A 17,125-nucleotide genomic window follows, 5' to 3' on the forward strand; every position below is an offset into this window, starting at 1 on the left:
TGAGAGGGTGAGTGTTTTAGCACCAATGCTACTGTATGGGTCACGGTTAGGGTTAGTCAGGGACCATGGTCTAACTTTAAAAGTCCATCTTTATTTAAAGCACACATAGATAGATTGATAGATCCATAGATCAATCAATCTACAGGGTTATTGTCACTAGTACAATGAAACGCATTCATGCAACACGCCTAAATTACAACAGCTCGTCCCGAATAAAATATTAAATAATACTTTTGTACAGCCCCCTTGCACTAAAAAAAGGAAGTTTAAAACACTGGAGTCCATTTTCAAATGTAAGCACATTTATTGTTTTAAACAATGCTTGATTCAAAAAGTAAAAGTAGCAGAAAAGTACATGTCTTAAAGGAAAAATGTTGTTGTTCTTGTAATTGGATCCAAAATCGGGTCAAATATCACTGCAGCAAGCCTGTTCTTTATGGGAGCTAAAGTTATACTGACAACATAGAAGCAGATTCATCCTGTCCACGCACAACAACAGCATTCAGCTGGATCTGTGACAGGCAGATGCATCTTCATCAAAAACCTTCATCTTCCTTGTTTGCATCCACAGAAATTCTGTAAGCTTTTCTTTAAACTCCACTCTTAAAACTCTTCAACTTTTTTTTCCCAGCAAACTGGTTTCTTCTTAGTGCTTCTCTTTTTCTTTTTTTGTATTTTTTTTTGGCTTTTTATTCATTCTTACAGTTTTTCTCAGTCGCTTTAGTACAATTCTCAGATCAGAATTGAAGTTTTCAAATACGTGTGTGCATTTCTCAAAACAATTTGTACAAACAGCAAAACACTATGGATTTCTTGCAAAAGCCTGTAACTTGCTCAAAATCTTTAGTTCATCTCTGAAAACTAAGTCTTTATGTCATTGAACATGTCAGTGCCATCAGAATGTCAAGTCCTTGTGTCATTGTCTACGAACAAGACGGTCAAATGACTTAGTCATGTTGTCAATATAACTGTGTACTTTAGAGGGAGGTTCTGATGGAAACTATGGCTAAAGTTTGGATGACAATTATTGTAAAATGGAAGTTACAGCTTTTTTGTTTGATTGCCAGAGACTGGACAAGATTCACATTTACACTTTTACTGTTCATATTGTAATTTGTTGACAGACCATGTCATACCAACATAGAAAAAACCCACTGCAAACAGTAACACAAAGAGAGATGGGACAATATTCTGTCCAACAGTCCAGGCAGTGCAGTAGGAACTGGAGTGGTCTTCCTACACCTCTTGTCGTTCCTGTATGTTAGGCCACAAATTCTCATCCACATCACAGCGAATATCCTCTCTTGCAATGCAGCGAAATATGTCTGTCAAATTATGACAACTTGGTCAACCATTTTGCAGTTAATGACTTATTCGATGAACTAATGACTAGGTGTTTTGAGGAGTAATACTATTGCACAGTGAACTATATGATACATTTTGATCAACATGACATAAACAATTGATAATGTAGCAAAGAGCAGAGAATTGTACATAATCATTTGCATGGATGTACCAAAGCAATTGCAACTTGTTCAAAGAAGTGAGAAACTGCTGATATGATGTGCACAAGTGACATCATGATGTGAAGATTGAACAAATAGTTTTGGGAATTTCATTCTGATCTGAGAATTGTACTAAAGCGACTGAGAAAAACTGTAAGTCCACAACACTCAAATAAAACTGAGGTCTCGTGATTTTTTTCCTTCTTAAGTGACTTTGGTTTGTTTTGGGATCTCATGAATCATAGTTTGAAGATGAAAAACACGACAAAGGCATCACTTCCGTGAAGCAAAGGGAAACAGGAAAAGCTGGTTTCTTCATCGTCTGAGGAAGGGATGGCATTTGTCCTAGTCATCTCCTCCACAGATCGCCTTCAGACAGTCACCGTAGTCGCCAGAAACCTCTGACTGAAAGGTAAAGAGACATCACAGAATAAACAATTGGGACACAACAGAACCGAGCTGAAGCGTTGGTGTCCATCGACCACTGGAGCTTCTGCCCAACAACTGGTTTCTGTTTAACCAACATGTGTCACTGCAAGAAATCTAAATACTAGCTAACCCAAAAAAATACAACAGGACAATGTTATGTTGTCTCTTATTTCAGAAGGACTTTGTCCTCAATAAGGTGCTTTACACCTCAATAGAATGAAAATAAAACTTTAGTTTTAAAATGCTCATTTCTAAAATACACCCCACTGTAAAGCTCGGTGGTGGTAGCATCATATTACTGGATATCTTCACTGGTGCAGGAGCAGAAAAATAACTCATCTGTAGAAAGTCCTGAAGATCCTGCAAGGTTTCTCTGGAACAGACTGACATGAACTTCAAACTGTTGTTACTACATTCGGTCTCCCTTAGAGTCATTTTAGTTTAAGAAAATGGGTTTCATCAATTCTGATCAATTTTCACTTTTTATGGTAGTCTTGTATTTCTTCAGGAGTAACTGTTTTACATCTGTTTTATTGCAAACCCAAACATTTATGAAGATCAGCTGTCGTTCAGTTCATATCACGGATTATCTGAAAACTTTGACTTAATCAAAGCAGGTTTTCATTAAGAACATTTGAAAAAGACGACACTAATGTGGTGTTGAAGCTCAGCTCTAGAGCAGCGGTCCCTAAACTGCGGCCAGTGGGACGTGGTTTTAGGGACCACTGCTGTAGAGCTGGTTCACAGCTGATTCTTTCCTCAGTGCAAGAGTGTCTGCAGCTTTTAGGGAAAACCATGGCAGCAAAAGTCACCTGGAGTGCAGAGTGCAGAGAGTAGTTGTAGAGTTTCTTGAATTCTGTTTTGATATCAAGCAAATCAATCTCCGACCGGCTAACCATAATGCGGGTCAAAGTGGACTCATCGGTTCCACCGCCCTGCAGAAGAGCACAAGACAAAAGTCTATCAAGAACAATCCAAAGCTATGTTGTCTAGCAAACCTTCCCCTGAAAAAAACTCCACTGATGAGGGTTTCAGCCTATGATAGCTAAGCTGCGTGGCTAAAGGAAGGCGTCGAGCTTTTTAAAAACAACCAGCTTCCAAATTCACCCAACAAAACAAGTCAAGTGCAAAATGCAGCTGATGGATGCAGCTAATGGATGCAGCGGATGGATGTGACTGAGGGATGCAGGGGATGGATGTGACTGAGGGATGCAGCGGATGGATGCCACTGATGGATGCCACTGATGGATGCAGCGGATGGATGTGACTGATGGATGCAGCGGATGGATGTGACTGAGGGATGCAGGGGATGGATGTGACTGAGGGATGCAGGGGATGAATGTCACTGAGGGATGCAGCGGATGGATGCAGCGGATGGATGCGACTGAGGGATGCAGCGGATGAATGTCACTGAGGGATGCAGCGGATGGATGTGACTGAGGGATGCAGCGGATGGATGTGACTGAGGGATGCAGCGGATGGATGTGACTGAGGGATGCAGCGGATGGATGTGACTGAGGGATGCAGCGGATGGATGTGACTGAGGGATGCAGCGGATGGATGTGACTGAGGGATGCAGCGGATGGATGTGACTGAGGGATGCAGCGGATGGATGTGACTGAGGGATGCAGCGGATGGATGTGACTGAGGGATGCAGCGGATGGATGTGACTGAGGGATGCAGCTGATGGATGCAGCGGATGGATGTGACTGAGGGATGCCACTGATGGATGCAGCGGATGGATGCCACTGAGGGATGCAGCGGATGGATGTGACTGAGGGATGCAGCTGATGGATGCAGCTGATGGATGCAGCGAATGGATGTGACTGAGGGATGCAGGGGATGGATGTCACTGAGGGATGCAGCGAATGGATGTGACTGAGGGATGCAGGGGATGGATGTGACTGATGGATGCAGCAGATGGATGCAGCGAATGGATGTGACTGATGGATGCAGCTGATGAATGCAGCAGATGGATGCAGCGAATGGATGTGACTGAGGGATGCAGGGGATGGATGTGACTGATGGATGCAGCAGATGGATGCAGCGAATGGATGTGACTGAGGGATGCAGCGGATGGATGTGACTGAGGGATGCAGCGGATGGATGTGACTGAGGGATGCAGTGGATGGATGTGACTGAGGGATGCAGCGGATGGATGTGACTGAGGGATGCAGCGGATGGATGTGACTGAGGGATGCAGCGGATGGATGTGACTGAGGGATGCAGCGGATGGATGTGACTGAGGGATGCAGCGGATGGATGTGACTGAGGGATGCAGCAGATGGATGCAGCGAATGGATGTGACTGAGGGATGCAGCGGATGGATGTGACTGAGGGATGCAGCGGATGGATGTGACTGAGGGATGCAGCGGATGGATGCGACTGAGGGATGCAGCGGATGGATGTGACTGAGGGATGCAGCTGATGGATGTGACTGATGGATGCAGCGGATGGATGTGACTGAGGGATGCAGCTGATGGATGTGACTGAGGGATGCAGCGGATGGATGCAGCGGATGGATGTGACTGAGGGATGCAGCGGATGGATGTGACTGATGGATGCAGCGGATGGATGTGACTGATGGATGCAGCGGATGGATGTCATTGAGGGATGCAGCGGATGGATGTGACTGAGGGATGCAGCGGATGGATGTGACTGAGGGATGCAGCGGATGGATGCAGCGGATGGATGTGACTGAGGGATGCAGCGGATGGATGTGACTGAGGGATGCAGCGGATGGATGCCACTGATGGATGCAGCGGATGGATGCTACTGATGGATGCAGCCACACACTCACCTTCATGCTGTCGTGCAAACATTCAGCCAAATAAGCTGGCAGGTTCTCCGCACACTTCACTGTTGACAGAAGAGCAGCATGTTTCAGTCAGACGGTGACTAAATCTGCATCTGCGGCTCAGTGACCTCATCAACTCACCAACGGCCACCAGCAGCTTCTCCAGACTCCCCGACATCTCTGCCTCGATGCTTTGCTGCAGCGTTTTCCCGCTGATGTTTTTGTATTCAACGAGGACTGTTGACGATTGAAGAGCTTACAAGAGTCAGAGTCTTCTTAGATTTGTAAAAGTCGACAATGAACTCTGTACGTACTCTGTCTGATATGGGGGATGCTTTTTCGGCAAAGGATGTCGATGAACTTGGCCTCATCTGTGCCCAATTTCTTCTCCCCTGCACTGTAAAGAGTCTTGGAGGACAAAAACAGCACGTTCAGCAGCAGCTCCTTAAGAACTGAGACGCATTCTGGATCTTAGGTCTTGCGTAACTCCCCACCTTGGCATCTTCCCTGGCCTTCTCCACATCTGCTTTGGTGCCCGGTTCCCGGTTGCCCTGGAAACCAAGCATGAAAGGAGTCATTTTCCAGCTTTTCTTTACGACAAGACATCATGCAAACTCCACACAGTTCCTCCGAATAAATATTTTTGTGTCGTCAGTTGTGAGCAGTGTGCATCTCTGGGATCTTTTGAGTCACACCCTTACACAAATACACACATTTCTGCTGCCCGAACAAACCTGAGCCAGGAGGAGAAGAGCCTTGGAGAAGTCCCCAGAAAGCTCCTTTTCCAGCTTACTAATCAACTGCTTCTGAGTTTCTGTGGAGAAAAACGTGACATTTGATATGACTTTCCTTTAAGAACACACACAACAGTCCATTCTGCCTTGTTTGACCTTTGAAGAAGGCCTCACTGAGAGCCTTGATTTCCTGGTTAGTCCGGGAGGAAAAGATTTCCACCAAGGTGTTTCTTTCTGTTCCAACTCCCTGCAAACACAGCATGACTTTCTTTCTACTGAAACGTCAAACAAACACGTGGTATAATGCATTTCTCTCTAGAGGGTGGCTGCTTTGGAAAAGAAACAAAACCCAGACTTTGATGGCTCTCATCACTTCATGGCAGTCGTACTCTGCAGGGGGGGTCACCAGAGCCACCAGCAGGTTTCTGAAGTCTCCACTTGTCTCGTCTTTCAGGTCCTTTAGTAACGTCTGAGATACAAAAGTTCAGAAAAGGCAGAAAAATGATCACCTGCCTTCAGATTTTCTGTCTTTCACATCACTGGCACATCAAATCAATGATCAATTTGATGTTTTCCTCCTCATCTTTAACAACGTTCTTTTGTGTTGTAATAAAGTTTTCTTTGTGTGTTTTCTTCCCATTTGCTAAGAATGTGTAGGAGTTGTATATGAGTCAGTGTGTGTGTTGCTGTAACTGCTGATGCCCGTTTTCTCACTGCTCGTGTTGGTTTTTGTCATGGTGCATGTCTGTGCTGCTGCCCACTGTGACCACAGGGACGTGGTTTGTCGTGTCGTACGGTTTGTCGTGTCGTGCGGTTTGTCATGTCGTGCGGTTTGACGTGCGGTTTGTCGTGTTGTGCGGTTTGACGTGTGGTTTGACGTGTCGTATGGTTTGTCGTGTCGTGCGGTTTGTCGTGTCGTGCGGTTTGACGTGCGGTTTGACGTGCGGTTTGACGTGCGGTTTGTCGTGTCGTGCGGTTTGACGTGTGGTTTGACGTGTCGTATGGTTTGTCGTGTCTTGTGGTTTGTCGTGTCTTGTGGTTTGTCGTGTGGTTTGACGTGTCGTGCGGTTTGACGTGTCGTGCGGTTTGTCGTGTGGTTTGACGTGTCGTGCGGTTTGACGTGTCGTGTGGTTTGACGTGTCGTGCGGTTTGACGTGTCGTGCGGTTTGACGTGTCGTGTGGTTTGTCGTGTCGTGCGGTTTGTCGTGCGGTTTGACGTGTCGTGCGGTTTGACGTGTCGTATGGTTTGTCGTGTCTTGTGGTTTGTCGTGTCGTGTGGTTTGACGTGTCGTGCGGTTTGACGTGTCGTGTGGTTTGTCGTGTCGTGCGGTTTGTCGTGTGGTTTGACGTGTCGTGCGGTTTGACATGTCGTGTCGTTTGTCGTGTCGTGCGGTTTGTCGTGTGGTTTGACGTGTCGTGCGGTTTGACGTGTCGTGTGGTTTGTCGTGTCGTGCGGTTTGACGTGTGGTTTGACGTGTCGTGCGGTTTGTCGTGTCTTGTGGTTTGTCGTGTCGTGCGGTTTGTCGTGTGGTTTGACGTGTCGTGCGGTTTGATATGTCGTATGATTTGTCGTGTCTTGTCGTTTGTCGTGTCGTGCGGTTTGACGTGTCGTGCGGTTTGACGTGTCGTATGGTTTGTCGTGTCGTGTGGTTTGTCGTGTGGTGCGGTTTGTCGTGTGGTTTGACGTGTCGTGCGGTTTGACGTGTCGTGTGGTTTGTCTTGTCGTGCAGTTTGTCGTGTCGTGCGGTTTGACATGTCGTGCGGTTTGACGTGTCCTGAGGTTCGACGTGTCGTGCGGTTTGACGTGTCCTGCGGTTTGACGTGTCAATCGGTTTGACGTGTCCTGCGGTTTGACGTGTCGTGCGGTTTGTCGTGTCGTGCGGTTTGTCGTGTCATTCGGTTTGACGTGTCGTGCGGTTTGTCGTGTCGTGCGGTTTGTCGTGTCGTTTGACATGTCGTGCGGTTTGTCGTGTCCTGCGGTTTGACGTGTCATTCGGTTTGACGTGTCCTGCGGTTTGACGTGTCCTGCGGTTTGACGTGTCATTCGGTTTGACGTGTCGTGCGGTTTGTCGTGTCGTGCGGTTTGTCGTGTCGTTTGAAATGTCGTGCGGTTTGACGTGTCCTGCGGTTTGACGTGTCATTCGGTTTGACGTGTCCTGCGGTTTGACGTGTCGTGGGGTTTGTTGTACGGTTTGACGTGTCGTGCGGTTTGTCGTGTCTTGTGGTTTGTCGTGTCGTAGGGTTTGACGTGTCGTACGGTTTGTCGTGTCGTACGGTTTGACGTGTCAATCGGTTTGACGTGTCCTGCGGTTTGACGTGTCGTGCGGTTTGTCGTGTCGTGCGGTTTGTCGTGTCATTCGGTTTGACGTGTCGTGCGGTTTGTCGTGTCGTGCAGTTTGTCGTGTCGTTTGACATGTCGTGCGGTTTGTCGTGTCCTGCGGTTTGACGTGTCATTCGGTTTGACATGTCCTGCGGTTTGACGTGTCCTGCGGTTTGACGTGTCATTCGGTTTGACGTGTCGTGCGGTTTGTCGTGTCGTGCGGTTTGTCGTGTCGTTTGAAATGTCGTGCGGTTTGACGTGTCCTGCGGTTTGACGTGTCATTCGGTTTGACGTGTCCTGCGGTTTGACGTGTCGTGGGGTTTGTTGTACGGTTTGACGTGTCGTGCGGTTTGTCGTGTCTTGTGGTTTGTCGTGTCGTAGGGTTTGACGTGTCGTACGGTTTGTCGTGTCGTACGGTTTGTCGTGTCGTGCGGTTTGTCGTGTTGTGCGGTTTGACGTGTCGTGCGGTTTGTCGTGTGGTTTGTCGTGTTGTTTGACGTGTCGTGCGGTTTGACGTGTCGTGCGGTTTGACGTGTCGTGCGGTTTGACGTGTCGTACGGTTTGTCGTGTCGTGCGGCTTAACGTGTCATTCGGTTTGACGTGTCGTGCGGTTTGACGAGTCGTGCGGTCTGACGTGTCGTGCGGTTTGTCGTGTCGTGTGGTTTGACGTGTCATTCGGTTTGACGTGCAGTTTGTCGTGTGGTTTGTTGTGCGGTTTGTCGTGTCGTGCGGTTTGACGTGTGGTTTGACGTGTCGTATGGTTTTTCGTGTCTTGTGGTTTGTCGTGTCGTGCGGTTTGTCGTGTGGTTTGACGTGTCGTGCGGTTTGACGTGCCGTATGGTTTGTTGTGTCTTGTGGTTTGTCGTGCGGTTTGTCGTGTGGTTTGGCGTGTCGTGCGGTTTGACATGTCGTATGGTTTGTCGTGTCTTGTCGTTTGTCGTGTCGTGCGGTTTGACGTGTGGTTTGACGTGTCGTGCGGTTTGTTGTGTCTTGTCGTTTGTCGAGTCGTGCGGTTTGTCGTGTGGTTTGACGTGTCGTGCGGTTTGACGTGTCGTATGGTTTGACGTGTCGTGTGGTTTGTCGTATCGTGCGGTTTGTCGTGTGGTTTGACGTGTCGTGCGGTTTGACGTGTCGTGTGGTTTGACGTGTCGTGCGGTTTGTCATGTCGTGCGGTTTGACGTGCGGTTTGTCGTGTTGTGCGGTTTGACGTGTGGTTTGACGTGTCGTATGGTTTGTCGTGTCGTGCGGTTTGTCGTGTCGTGCGGTTTGACGTGCGGTTTGACGTGCGGTTTGTCGTGTCGTGCGGTTTGACGTGTGGTTTGACGTGTCGTATGGTTTGTCGTGTCTTGTGGTTTGTCGTGTCTTGTGGTTTGTCGTGTGGTTTGACGTGTCGTGCGGTTTGACGTGTCGTGCGGTTTGTCGTGTGGTTTGACGTGTCGTGCGGTTTGACGTGTCGTGTGGTTTGACATGTCGTGTGGTTTGACGTGTCGTGCGGTTTGACGTGTCGTGTGGTTTGTCGTGTCGTGCGGTTTGTCGTGCGGTTTGACGTGTCGTGCGGTTTGACGTGTCGTATGGTTTGTCGTGTCTTGTGGTTTGTCGTGTCTTGTGGTTTGACGTGTCGTGCGGTTTGACGTGTCGTGTGGTTTGTCGTGTCGTGCGGTTTGTCGTGTGGTTTGACGTGTCGTGCGGTTTGACATGTCGTATGGTTTGTCGTGTCTTGTCGTTTGTCGTGTCGAGCGGTTTGTCGTGTGGTTTGACGTGTCGTGCGGTTTGACGTGTCGTGTGGTTTGTCGTGTCGTGCGGTTTGACGTGTGGTTTGACGTGTCGTGCGGTTTGTCGTGTCTTGTGGTTTGTCGTGTCGTGCGGTTTGTCGTGTGGTTTGACGTGTCGTGGGGATGGACATGTCGTATGGTTTGTCGTGTCTTGTCGTTTGTCGTGTCGTGCGGTTTGTCGTGTGGTTTGACGTGTCGTGCGGTTTGACGTGTCGTATGGTTTGTCGTGTCGTGTGGTTTGTCGTGTCGTGCAGTTTGTCGTGTGGTTTGACGTGTCGTGCGGTTTGACGTGTCGTGTGGTTTGTCGTGTCGTGCAGTCTGTCGTGTCGTGCGGTTTGACATGTCGTGCGGTTTGACGTGTCCTGCGGTTCGACGTGTCGTGCGGTTTGACGTGTCCTGCGGTTTGACGTGTCAATCGGTTTGACGTGTCCTGCGGTTTGACGTGTCGTGCGGTTTGTCGTGTCGTGCGGTTTGTCGTGTCGTTTGAAATGTCGTGCGGTTTGACGTGTCCTGCGGTTTGACGTGTCATTCGGTTTGACGTGTCCTGCGGTTTGACGTGTCGTGGGGTTTGTTGTACGGTTTGACGTGTCGTGCGGTTTGTCGTGTCTTGTGGTTTGTCGTGTCGTAGGGTTTGACGTGTCGTACGGTTTGTCGTGTAGTACGGTTTGACGTGTCAATCGGTTTGACGTGTCCTGCGGTTTGACGTGTCGTGCGGTTTGTCGTGTCGTGCGGTTTGTCGTGTCATTCGGTTTGACGTGTCGTGCGGTTTGTCGTGTCGTGCGGTTTGTCGTGTCGTTTGACATGTCGTGCGGTTTGTCGTGTCCTGCGGTTTGACGTGTCATTCGGTTTGACATGTCCTGCGGTTTGACGTGTCCTGCGGTTTGACGTGTCATTCGGTTTGACGTGTCGTGCGGTTTGTCGTGTCGTGCGGTTTGTCGTGTCGTTTGAAATGTCGTGCGGTTTGACGTGTCCTGCGGTTTGACGTGTCATTCGGTTTGACGTGTCCTGCGGTTTGACGTGTCGTGGGGTTTGTTGTACGGTTTGACGTGTCGTGCGGTTTGTCGTGTCTTGTGGTTTGTCGTGTCGTAGGGTTTGACGTGTCGTACGGTTTGTCGTGTCGTACGGTTTGTCGTGTCGTGCGGTTTGTCATGTTGTGCGGTTTGACGTGTCGTGCGGTTTGTCGTGTGGTTTGTCGTGTTGTTTGACGTGTCGTGCGGTTTGACGTGTCGTGCGGTTTGACGTGTCGTGCGGTTTGACGTGTCGTACGGTTTGTCGTGTCGTGCGGCTTAACGTGTCATTCGGTTTGACGTGTCGTGCGGTTTGACGAGTCGTGCGGTCTGACGTGTCGTGCGGTTTGTCGTGTCGTGTGGTTTGACGTGTCATTCGGTTTGACGTGCAGTTTGTCGTGTGGTTTGTTGTGCGGTTTGTCGTGTCGTGCGGTTTGACGTGTGGTTTGACGTGTCGTATGGTTTTTCGTGTCTTGTGGTTTGTCATGTCGTGCGGTTTGTCGTGTGGTTTGACGTGTCGTGCGGTTTGACGTGCCGTATGGTTTGTTGTGTCTTGTGGTTTGTCGTGCGGTTTGTCGTGTGGTTTGGCGTGTCGTGCGGTTTGACATGTCGTATGGTTTGTCGTGTCTTGTCGTTTGTCGTGTCGTGCGGTTTGACGTGTGGTTTGACGTGTCGTGCGGTTTGTTGTGTCTTGTCGTTTGTCGAGTCGTGCGGTTTGTCGTGTGGTTTGACGTGTCGTGCGGTTTGACGTGTCGTATGGTTTGACGTGTCGTGTGGTTTGTCGTATCGTGCGGTTTGTCGTGTGGTTTGACGTGTCGTGCGGTTTGACGTGTCGTGTGGTTTGACGTGTCGTGCGGTTTGTCATGTCGTGCGGTTTGACGTGCGGTTTGTCGTGTTGTGCGGTTTGACGTGTGGTTTGACGTGTCGTATGGTTTGTCGTGTCGTGCGGTTTGTCGTGTCGTGCGGTTTGACGTGCGGTTTGACGTGCGGTTTGTCGTGTCGTGCGGTTTGACGTGTGGTTTGACGTGTCGTATGGTTTGTCGTGTCTTGTGGTTTGTCGTGTCTTGTGGTTTGTCGTGTGGTTTGACGTGTCGTGCGGTTTGACGTGTCGTGCGGTTTGTCGTGTGGTTTGACGTGTCGTGCGGTTTGACGTGTCGTGTGGTTTGACATGTCGTGTGGTTTGACGTGTCGTGCGGTTTGACGTGTCGTGTGGTTTGTCGTGTCGTGCGGTTTGTCGTGCGGTTTGACGTGTCGTGCGGTTTGACGTGTCGTATGGTTTGTCGTGTCTTGTGGTTTGTCGTGTCTTGTGGTTTGACGTGTCGTGCGGTTTGACGTGTCGTGTGGTTTGTCGTGTCGTGCGGTTTGTCGTGTGGTTTGACGTGTCGTGCGGTTTGACATGTCGTATGGTTTGTCGTGTCTTGTCGTTTGTCGTGTCGAGCGGTTTGTCGTGTGGTTTGACGTGTCGTGCGGTTTGACGTGTCGTGTGGTTTGTCGTGTCGTGCGGTTTGACGTGTGGTTTGACGTGTCGTGCGGTTTGTCGTGTCTTGTGGTTTGTCGTGTCGTGCGGTTTGTCGTGTGGTTTGACGTGTCGTGGGGATGGACATGTCGTATGGTTTGTCGTGTCTTGTCGTTTGTCGTGTCGTGCGGTTTGTCGTGTGGTTTGACGTGTCGTGCGGTTTGACGTGTCGTATGGTTTGTCGTGTCGTGTGGTTTGTCGTGTCGTGCGGTTTGTCGTGTGGTTTGACGTGTCGTGCGGTTTGACGTGTCGTGTGGTTTGTCGTGTCGTGCAGTTTGTCGTGTCGTGCGGTTTGTCGTGTGGTTTGACGTGTCGTGCGGTTTGACGTGTCGTATGGTTTGTCGTGTCGTGTGGTTTGTCGTGTCGTGCGGTTTGTCGTGTGGTTTGACGTGTCGTGCGGTTTGACATGTCGTGCGGTTTGACGTGTCCTGCGGTTCGACGTGTCGTGCGGTTTGACGTGTCCTGCGGTTTGACGTGTCAATCGGTTTGACGTGTCCTGCGGTTTGACGTGTCGTGCGGTTTGTCGTGTCGTGCGGTTTGTCGTGTCATTCGGTTTGACGTGTCGTGCGGTTTGTCGTGTCGTGCGGTTTGTCGTGTCGTGCGGTTTGTCGTGTCCTGCGGTTTGACGCTTCATTCGGTTTGACGTGTCCTGCGGTTTGACGTGTCCTGCGGTTTGACGTGTCATTCGGTTTGACGTGTCGTGCGGTTTGTCGTGTCGTGCGGTTTGTCGTGTCGTTTGAAATGTCGTGCGGTTTGACGTGTCCTGCTGTTTGACGTGTCATTCGGTTTGTCGTGTCTTGTGGTTTGTCGTGTCGTAGGGTTTGACGTGTCGTACGGTTTGTCGTGTCGTACGGTTTGTCGTGTCGTGCGGTTTGTCGTGTTGTGCGGTTTGACGTGTCGTGCGGTTTGTCATGTGGTTTGTCGTGTTGTTTGACGTGTCGTGCGGTTTGACGTGTCGTGCGGTTTGTCGTGTCGTACGGTTTGACATGTCGTGCGGTTTGACGTGTCCTGCGGTTCGACGTGTCGTGCGGTTTGACATGTCGTGCGGTTTGACGTGTCGTACGGTTTGTCGTGTCGTGCGGCTTAACGTGTCATTCGGTTTGACGTGTCGTGCGGTTTGACGTGTCGTGTGGTTTGTCGTGTCGTGCGGTTTGACATGTCGTGCGGTTTGTCGTGTCGTGCGGTCTGACGTGTCGTGCGGTTTGATGTGTCCTGCAGTTCGACGTGTCGTGCGGTTTGACGTGTCGTGTGGTTTGACGTGCGGTTTGACGTGTCGTGCGGTTTGACAGTCGTGGGGTTTGTTGTACGGTTTGACGTGTCGTGCGGTTTGTCGTGTCTTGTGGTTTGTCGTGTCGTAGGGTTTGACGTGTCGTACGGTTTGTCGTGTCGTACGGTTTGTCGTGTCGTGCGGTTTGTCGTGTTGTGCGGTTTGACGTGTCGTGCGGTTTGTCATGTGGTTTGTCGTGTCCTGCGGTTTGACGCTTCATTCGGTTTGACGTGTCCTGCGGTTTGACGTGTCCTGCGGTTTGACGTGTCATTCGGTTTGACGTGTCGTGCGGTTTGTCGTGTCGTGCGGTTTGTCGTGTCGTTTGAAATGTCGTGCGGTTTGACGTGTCCTGCGGTTTGACGTGTCATTCGGTTTGACGTGTCCTGCGGTTTGACAGTCGTGGGGTTTGTTGTACGGTTTGACGTGTCGTGCGGTTTGTCGTGTCTTGTGGTTTGTCGTGTCGTAGGGTTTGACGTGTCGTACGGTTTGTCGTGTCGTACGGTTTGTCGTGTCGTGCGGTTTGTCGTGTTGTGCGGTTTGACGTGTCGTGCGGTTTGTCATGTGGTTTGTCGTGTTGTTTGACGTGTCGTGCGGTTTGACGTGTCGTGCGGTTTGACGTGTCGTGCGGTTTGACGTGTCGTGCGGTTTGACGTGTCGTACGGTTTGTCGTGTCGTGCGGCTTAACGTGTCATTCGGTTTGACGTGTCGTGCGGTTTGACGAGTCGTGCGGTCTGACGTGTCGTGCGGTTTGTCGTGTCGTGCGGTTTGACGTGTCGTGTGGTTTGACGTGTCATTCGGTTTGACGTGTCGTGCGGTTTGTCGTGTCGTGCGGTTTGTCGTGTCGTTTGAAATGTCGTGCGGTTTGACGTGTCCTGCGGTTTGACGTGTCATTCGGTTTGACGTGTCCTGCGGTTTGACAGTCGTGGGGTTTGTTGTACGGTTTGACGTGTCGTGCGGTTTGTCGTGTCTTGTGGTTTGTCGTGTCGTAGGGTTTGACGTGTCGTACGGTTTGTCGTGTCGTACGGTTTGTCGTGTCGTGCGGTTTGTCGTGTTGTGCGGTTTGACGTGTCGTGCGGTTTGTCATGTGGTTTGTCGTGTTGTTTGACGTGTCGTGCGGTTTGACGTGTCGTGCGGTTTGACGTGTCGTGCGGTTTGACGTGTCGTGCGGTTTGACGTGTCGTACGGTTTGTCGTGTCGTGCGGCTTAACGTGTCATTCGGTTTGACGTGTCGTGCGGTTTGACGAGTCGTGCGGTCTGACGTGTCGTGCGGTTTGTCGTGTCGTGCGGTTTGACGTGTCGTGTGGTTTGACGTGTCATTCGGTTTGACGTGCAGTTTGTCGTGTGGTTTGTTGTGCGGTTTGTCGTGTCGTGCGGTTTGACGTGTGGTTTGACGTGTCGTATGGTTTGTCGTGTCTTGTGGTTTGTCGTGTCGTGCGGTTTGTCGTGTGGTTTGACGTGTCGTGCGGTTTGACGTGCCGTATGGTTTGTTGTGTCTTGTGGTTTGTCGTGCGGTTTGTCGTGTGGTTTGACGTGTCGTGCGGTTTGACATGTCGTATGGTTTGTCGTGTCTTGTCGTTTGTCGTGTCGTGCGGTTTGACGTGTGGTTTGACGTGTCGTGCGGTTTGTTGTGTCTTGTCGTTTGTCGTGTCGTGCGGTTTGTCGTGTGGTTTGACGTGTCGTGCGGTTTGACGTGTCGTATGGTTTGACGTGTCGTGTGGTTTGTCGTATCGTGCGGTTTGTCGTGTGGTTTGACGTGTCGTGCGGTTTGACGTGTCGTGTGGTTTGTCGTGTCGTGCGGTTTGACGTGTCGTGCGGTTTGTCGTGTCGTACGGTTTGACATGTCGTGCGGTTTGACGTGTCCTGCGGTTCGACGTGTCGTGCGGTTTGACGTGTCGTGCGGTTTGACGTGTCGTGCGGCTTGACGTGTCATTCGGTTTGACGTGTCGTGCGGTTTGACGAGTCGTGCGGTCTGACGTGTCGTGCGGTTTGTCGTGTCGTGCGGTTTGACGTGTCGTGTGGTTTGACGTGTCATTCGGTTTGACGTGCAGTTTGTCGTGTGGTTTGTTGTGCGGTTTGTCGTGTCGTGCGGTTTGACGTGTGGTTTGACGTGTCGTATGGTTTGTCGTGTCTTGTGGTTTGTCGTGTCGTGCGGTTTGTCGTGTGGTTTGACGTGTCGTGCGGTTTGACGTGCCGTATGGTTTGTTGTGTCTTGTGGTTTGTCGTGCGGTTTGTCGTGTGGTTTGACGTGTCGTGCGGTTTGACATGTCGTATGGTTTGTCGTGTATTGTCGTTTGTCGTGTCGTGCGGTTTGACGTGTGGTTTGACGTGTCGTGCGGTTTGTTGTGTCTTGTGGTTTGTCGTGTCGTGCGGTTTGTGGTGTGGTTTGACGTGTCGTGCGGTTTGACGTGTCGTATGGTTTGTCGTATCTTGTGGTTTGTCGTGTCGTGCGGTTTGTCGTGTGGTTTGACGTGTCGTGCGGTTTGACGTGTCGTGTGGTTTGTCGTGTCGTGCGGTTTGTCGTGTCATATGGTTTGTCGTGTCTTGTGGTTTGTCGTGTCGTGCGGTTTGTCGTGTGGTTTGACGTGTCGTGCGGTTTGACGTGTCGTATGGTTTGACGTGTCGTGCGGTTTGACGTGTCTTGTGGTTTGTCGTGTCGTGCGGTATGTCGTGTCGTGTGGCTTGACGTGTCGTGCGGTTTGACGTGTCGTGCGGTTTGACTTGTCGTGCGGTTTGTCATGTCGTGCGGTTTGACATGTCGTACGGTTTGTCGTGTCCTGCGGTTTGACATGTCGTGCGGTTTGACGTGTCGTGCGGTTTGATGTGTCGTGCGGTTTGACGTGTCGTGCGGGTTGTCGTGTCGTATGGTTTGTCGTGTCTTGTGGTTTGTTGTGTGGTTTGACGTGTCGTGCGGTTTGTCGTGTCGTGCGGTTTGTCGTGTCGTGCGGTTTGACATGTCGTGCGGTTTGTCGTGTCGTGCGGTTTGACATGTCGTGCGGTTTGACGTGTCGTGCGGTTTGACGTGTCGTGCGGTTTGACGTGTCTTGCGGGTTGTCGTGTCGTATGGTTTGTCGTGTTTTGTGGTTTGTCGTGTGGTTTGACGTGTGGTTTGACGTGTCGTGCGGTTTGTCGTGTGGTTTGACGTGTCGTGCGGTTTGACATGTCATTCGGTTTGACGTGTCCTGCGGTTTGACGTGTCATTCGGTTTGACGTGTCGTGCGGTCTGACGTGTCGTGCGGTTTGACGTGTCGTGCGGTCTGACGTGTCGTGCGGTTTGTCGTGTCGTGCGGTTTGACGTGTCGTGCGGTGTGACGTGTCGTGCGATTTGACGTGTCGTGTGGTTTGTCTTGTCGTGCGGTTTGACGTGTCGTGCGGTTTGTCGTGTCGTGCGGTTTGACGTGTCGTGCGGTTTTTCGTGTCCTGCGGTTCGACGTGTCGTGCGGGTTGTCATGTCGTATGGTTTGTCGTGTCTTGTGGTTTGTCGTGTGGTTTGACGTGTCGTGCGGTCTGACGTGTCGTGCGGTGTGTCGTGCGGTCTGACGTGTCATTCGGTTTGACGTGTCGTGCGGTGTGACGTGTCGTGCGATTTGACGTGTCGTGTGGTTTGTCATGTCGTGCGGTTTGACGTGTCGTGCGGTTTGTCGTGTCGTGCGGTTTGACGTGTCGTGCGGTTTGTCGTGTCGTACGGTTTGACATGTCGTGCGGTTTGACGTGTCCTGCGGTTCGACATGTCGTGCGGTTTGACGTGTCGTGTGGTTTGACGTGCGGTTTGACGTGTCGT

The 17,125-nt window shown here is 50.7% G+C and overlaps 1 protein-coding gene across 3 annotated transcripts in view; it reads right to left on the reverse strand.

Moving 5' to 3' along the window:
- Positions 1–1,563: 1,563 nt before the first annotated feature.
- Positions 1,564–17,125, reverse strand: part of anxa3 (annexin A3) — a 36,008-nt gene continuing 20,446 nt past the window's right edge. For all 3 annotated transcript variants that reach the window (XM_023958902.1, XM_023958904.1, XM_023958903.1), the window contains 9 exons: positions 5,821–5,934; positions 5,622–5,712; positions 5,466–5,545; positions 5,226–5,282; positions 5,046–5,139; positions 4,873–4,968; positions 4,735–4,793; positions 2,747–2,869; positions 1,564–1,910 (listed from right to left, as the gene is read on the reverse strand). In XM_023958902.1, coding sequence (XP_023814670.1) covers positions 1,851–1,910; positions 2,747–2,869; positions 4,735–4,793; positions 4,873–4,968; positions 5,046–5,139; positions 5,226–5,282; positions 5,466–5,545; positions 5,622–5,712; positions 5,821–5,934 — 774 coding nt within the window. In that variant the 3' untranslated portion in view covers positions 1,564–1,850. The remainder of the gene's footprint in view (positions 1,911–2,746; positions 2,870–4,734; positions 4,794–4,872; positions 4,969–5,045; positions 5,140–5,225; positions 5,283–5,465; positions 5,546–5,621; positions 5,713–5,820; positions 5,935–17,125) is intronic.

This window comes from Oryzias latipes, chromosome 9 (assembly GCF_002234675.1).
Source record: "Oryzias latipes chromosome 9, ASM223467v1".
In the NCBI taxonomy this organism is placed as follows: domain Eukaryota; kingdom Metazoa; phylum Chordata; class Actinopteri; order Beloniformes; family Adrianichthyidae; genus Oryzias; species Oryzias latipes.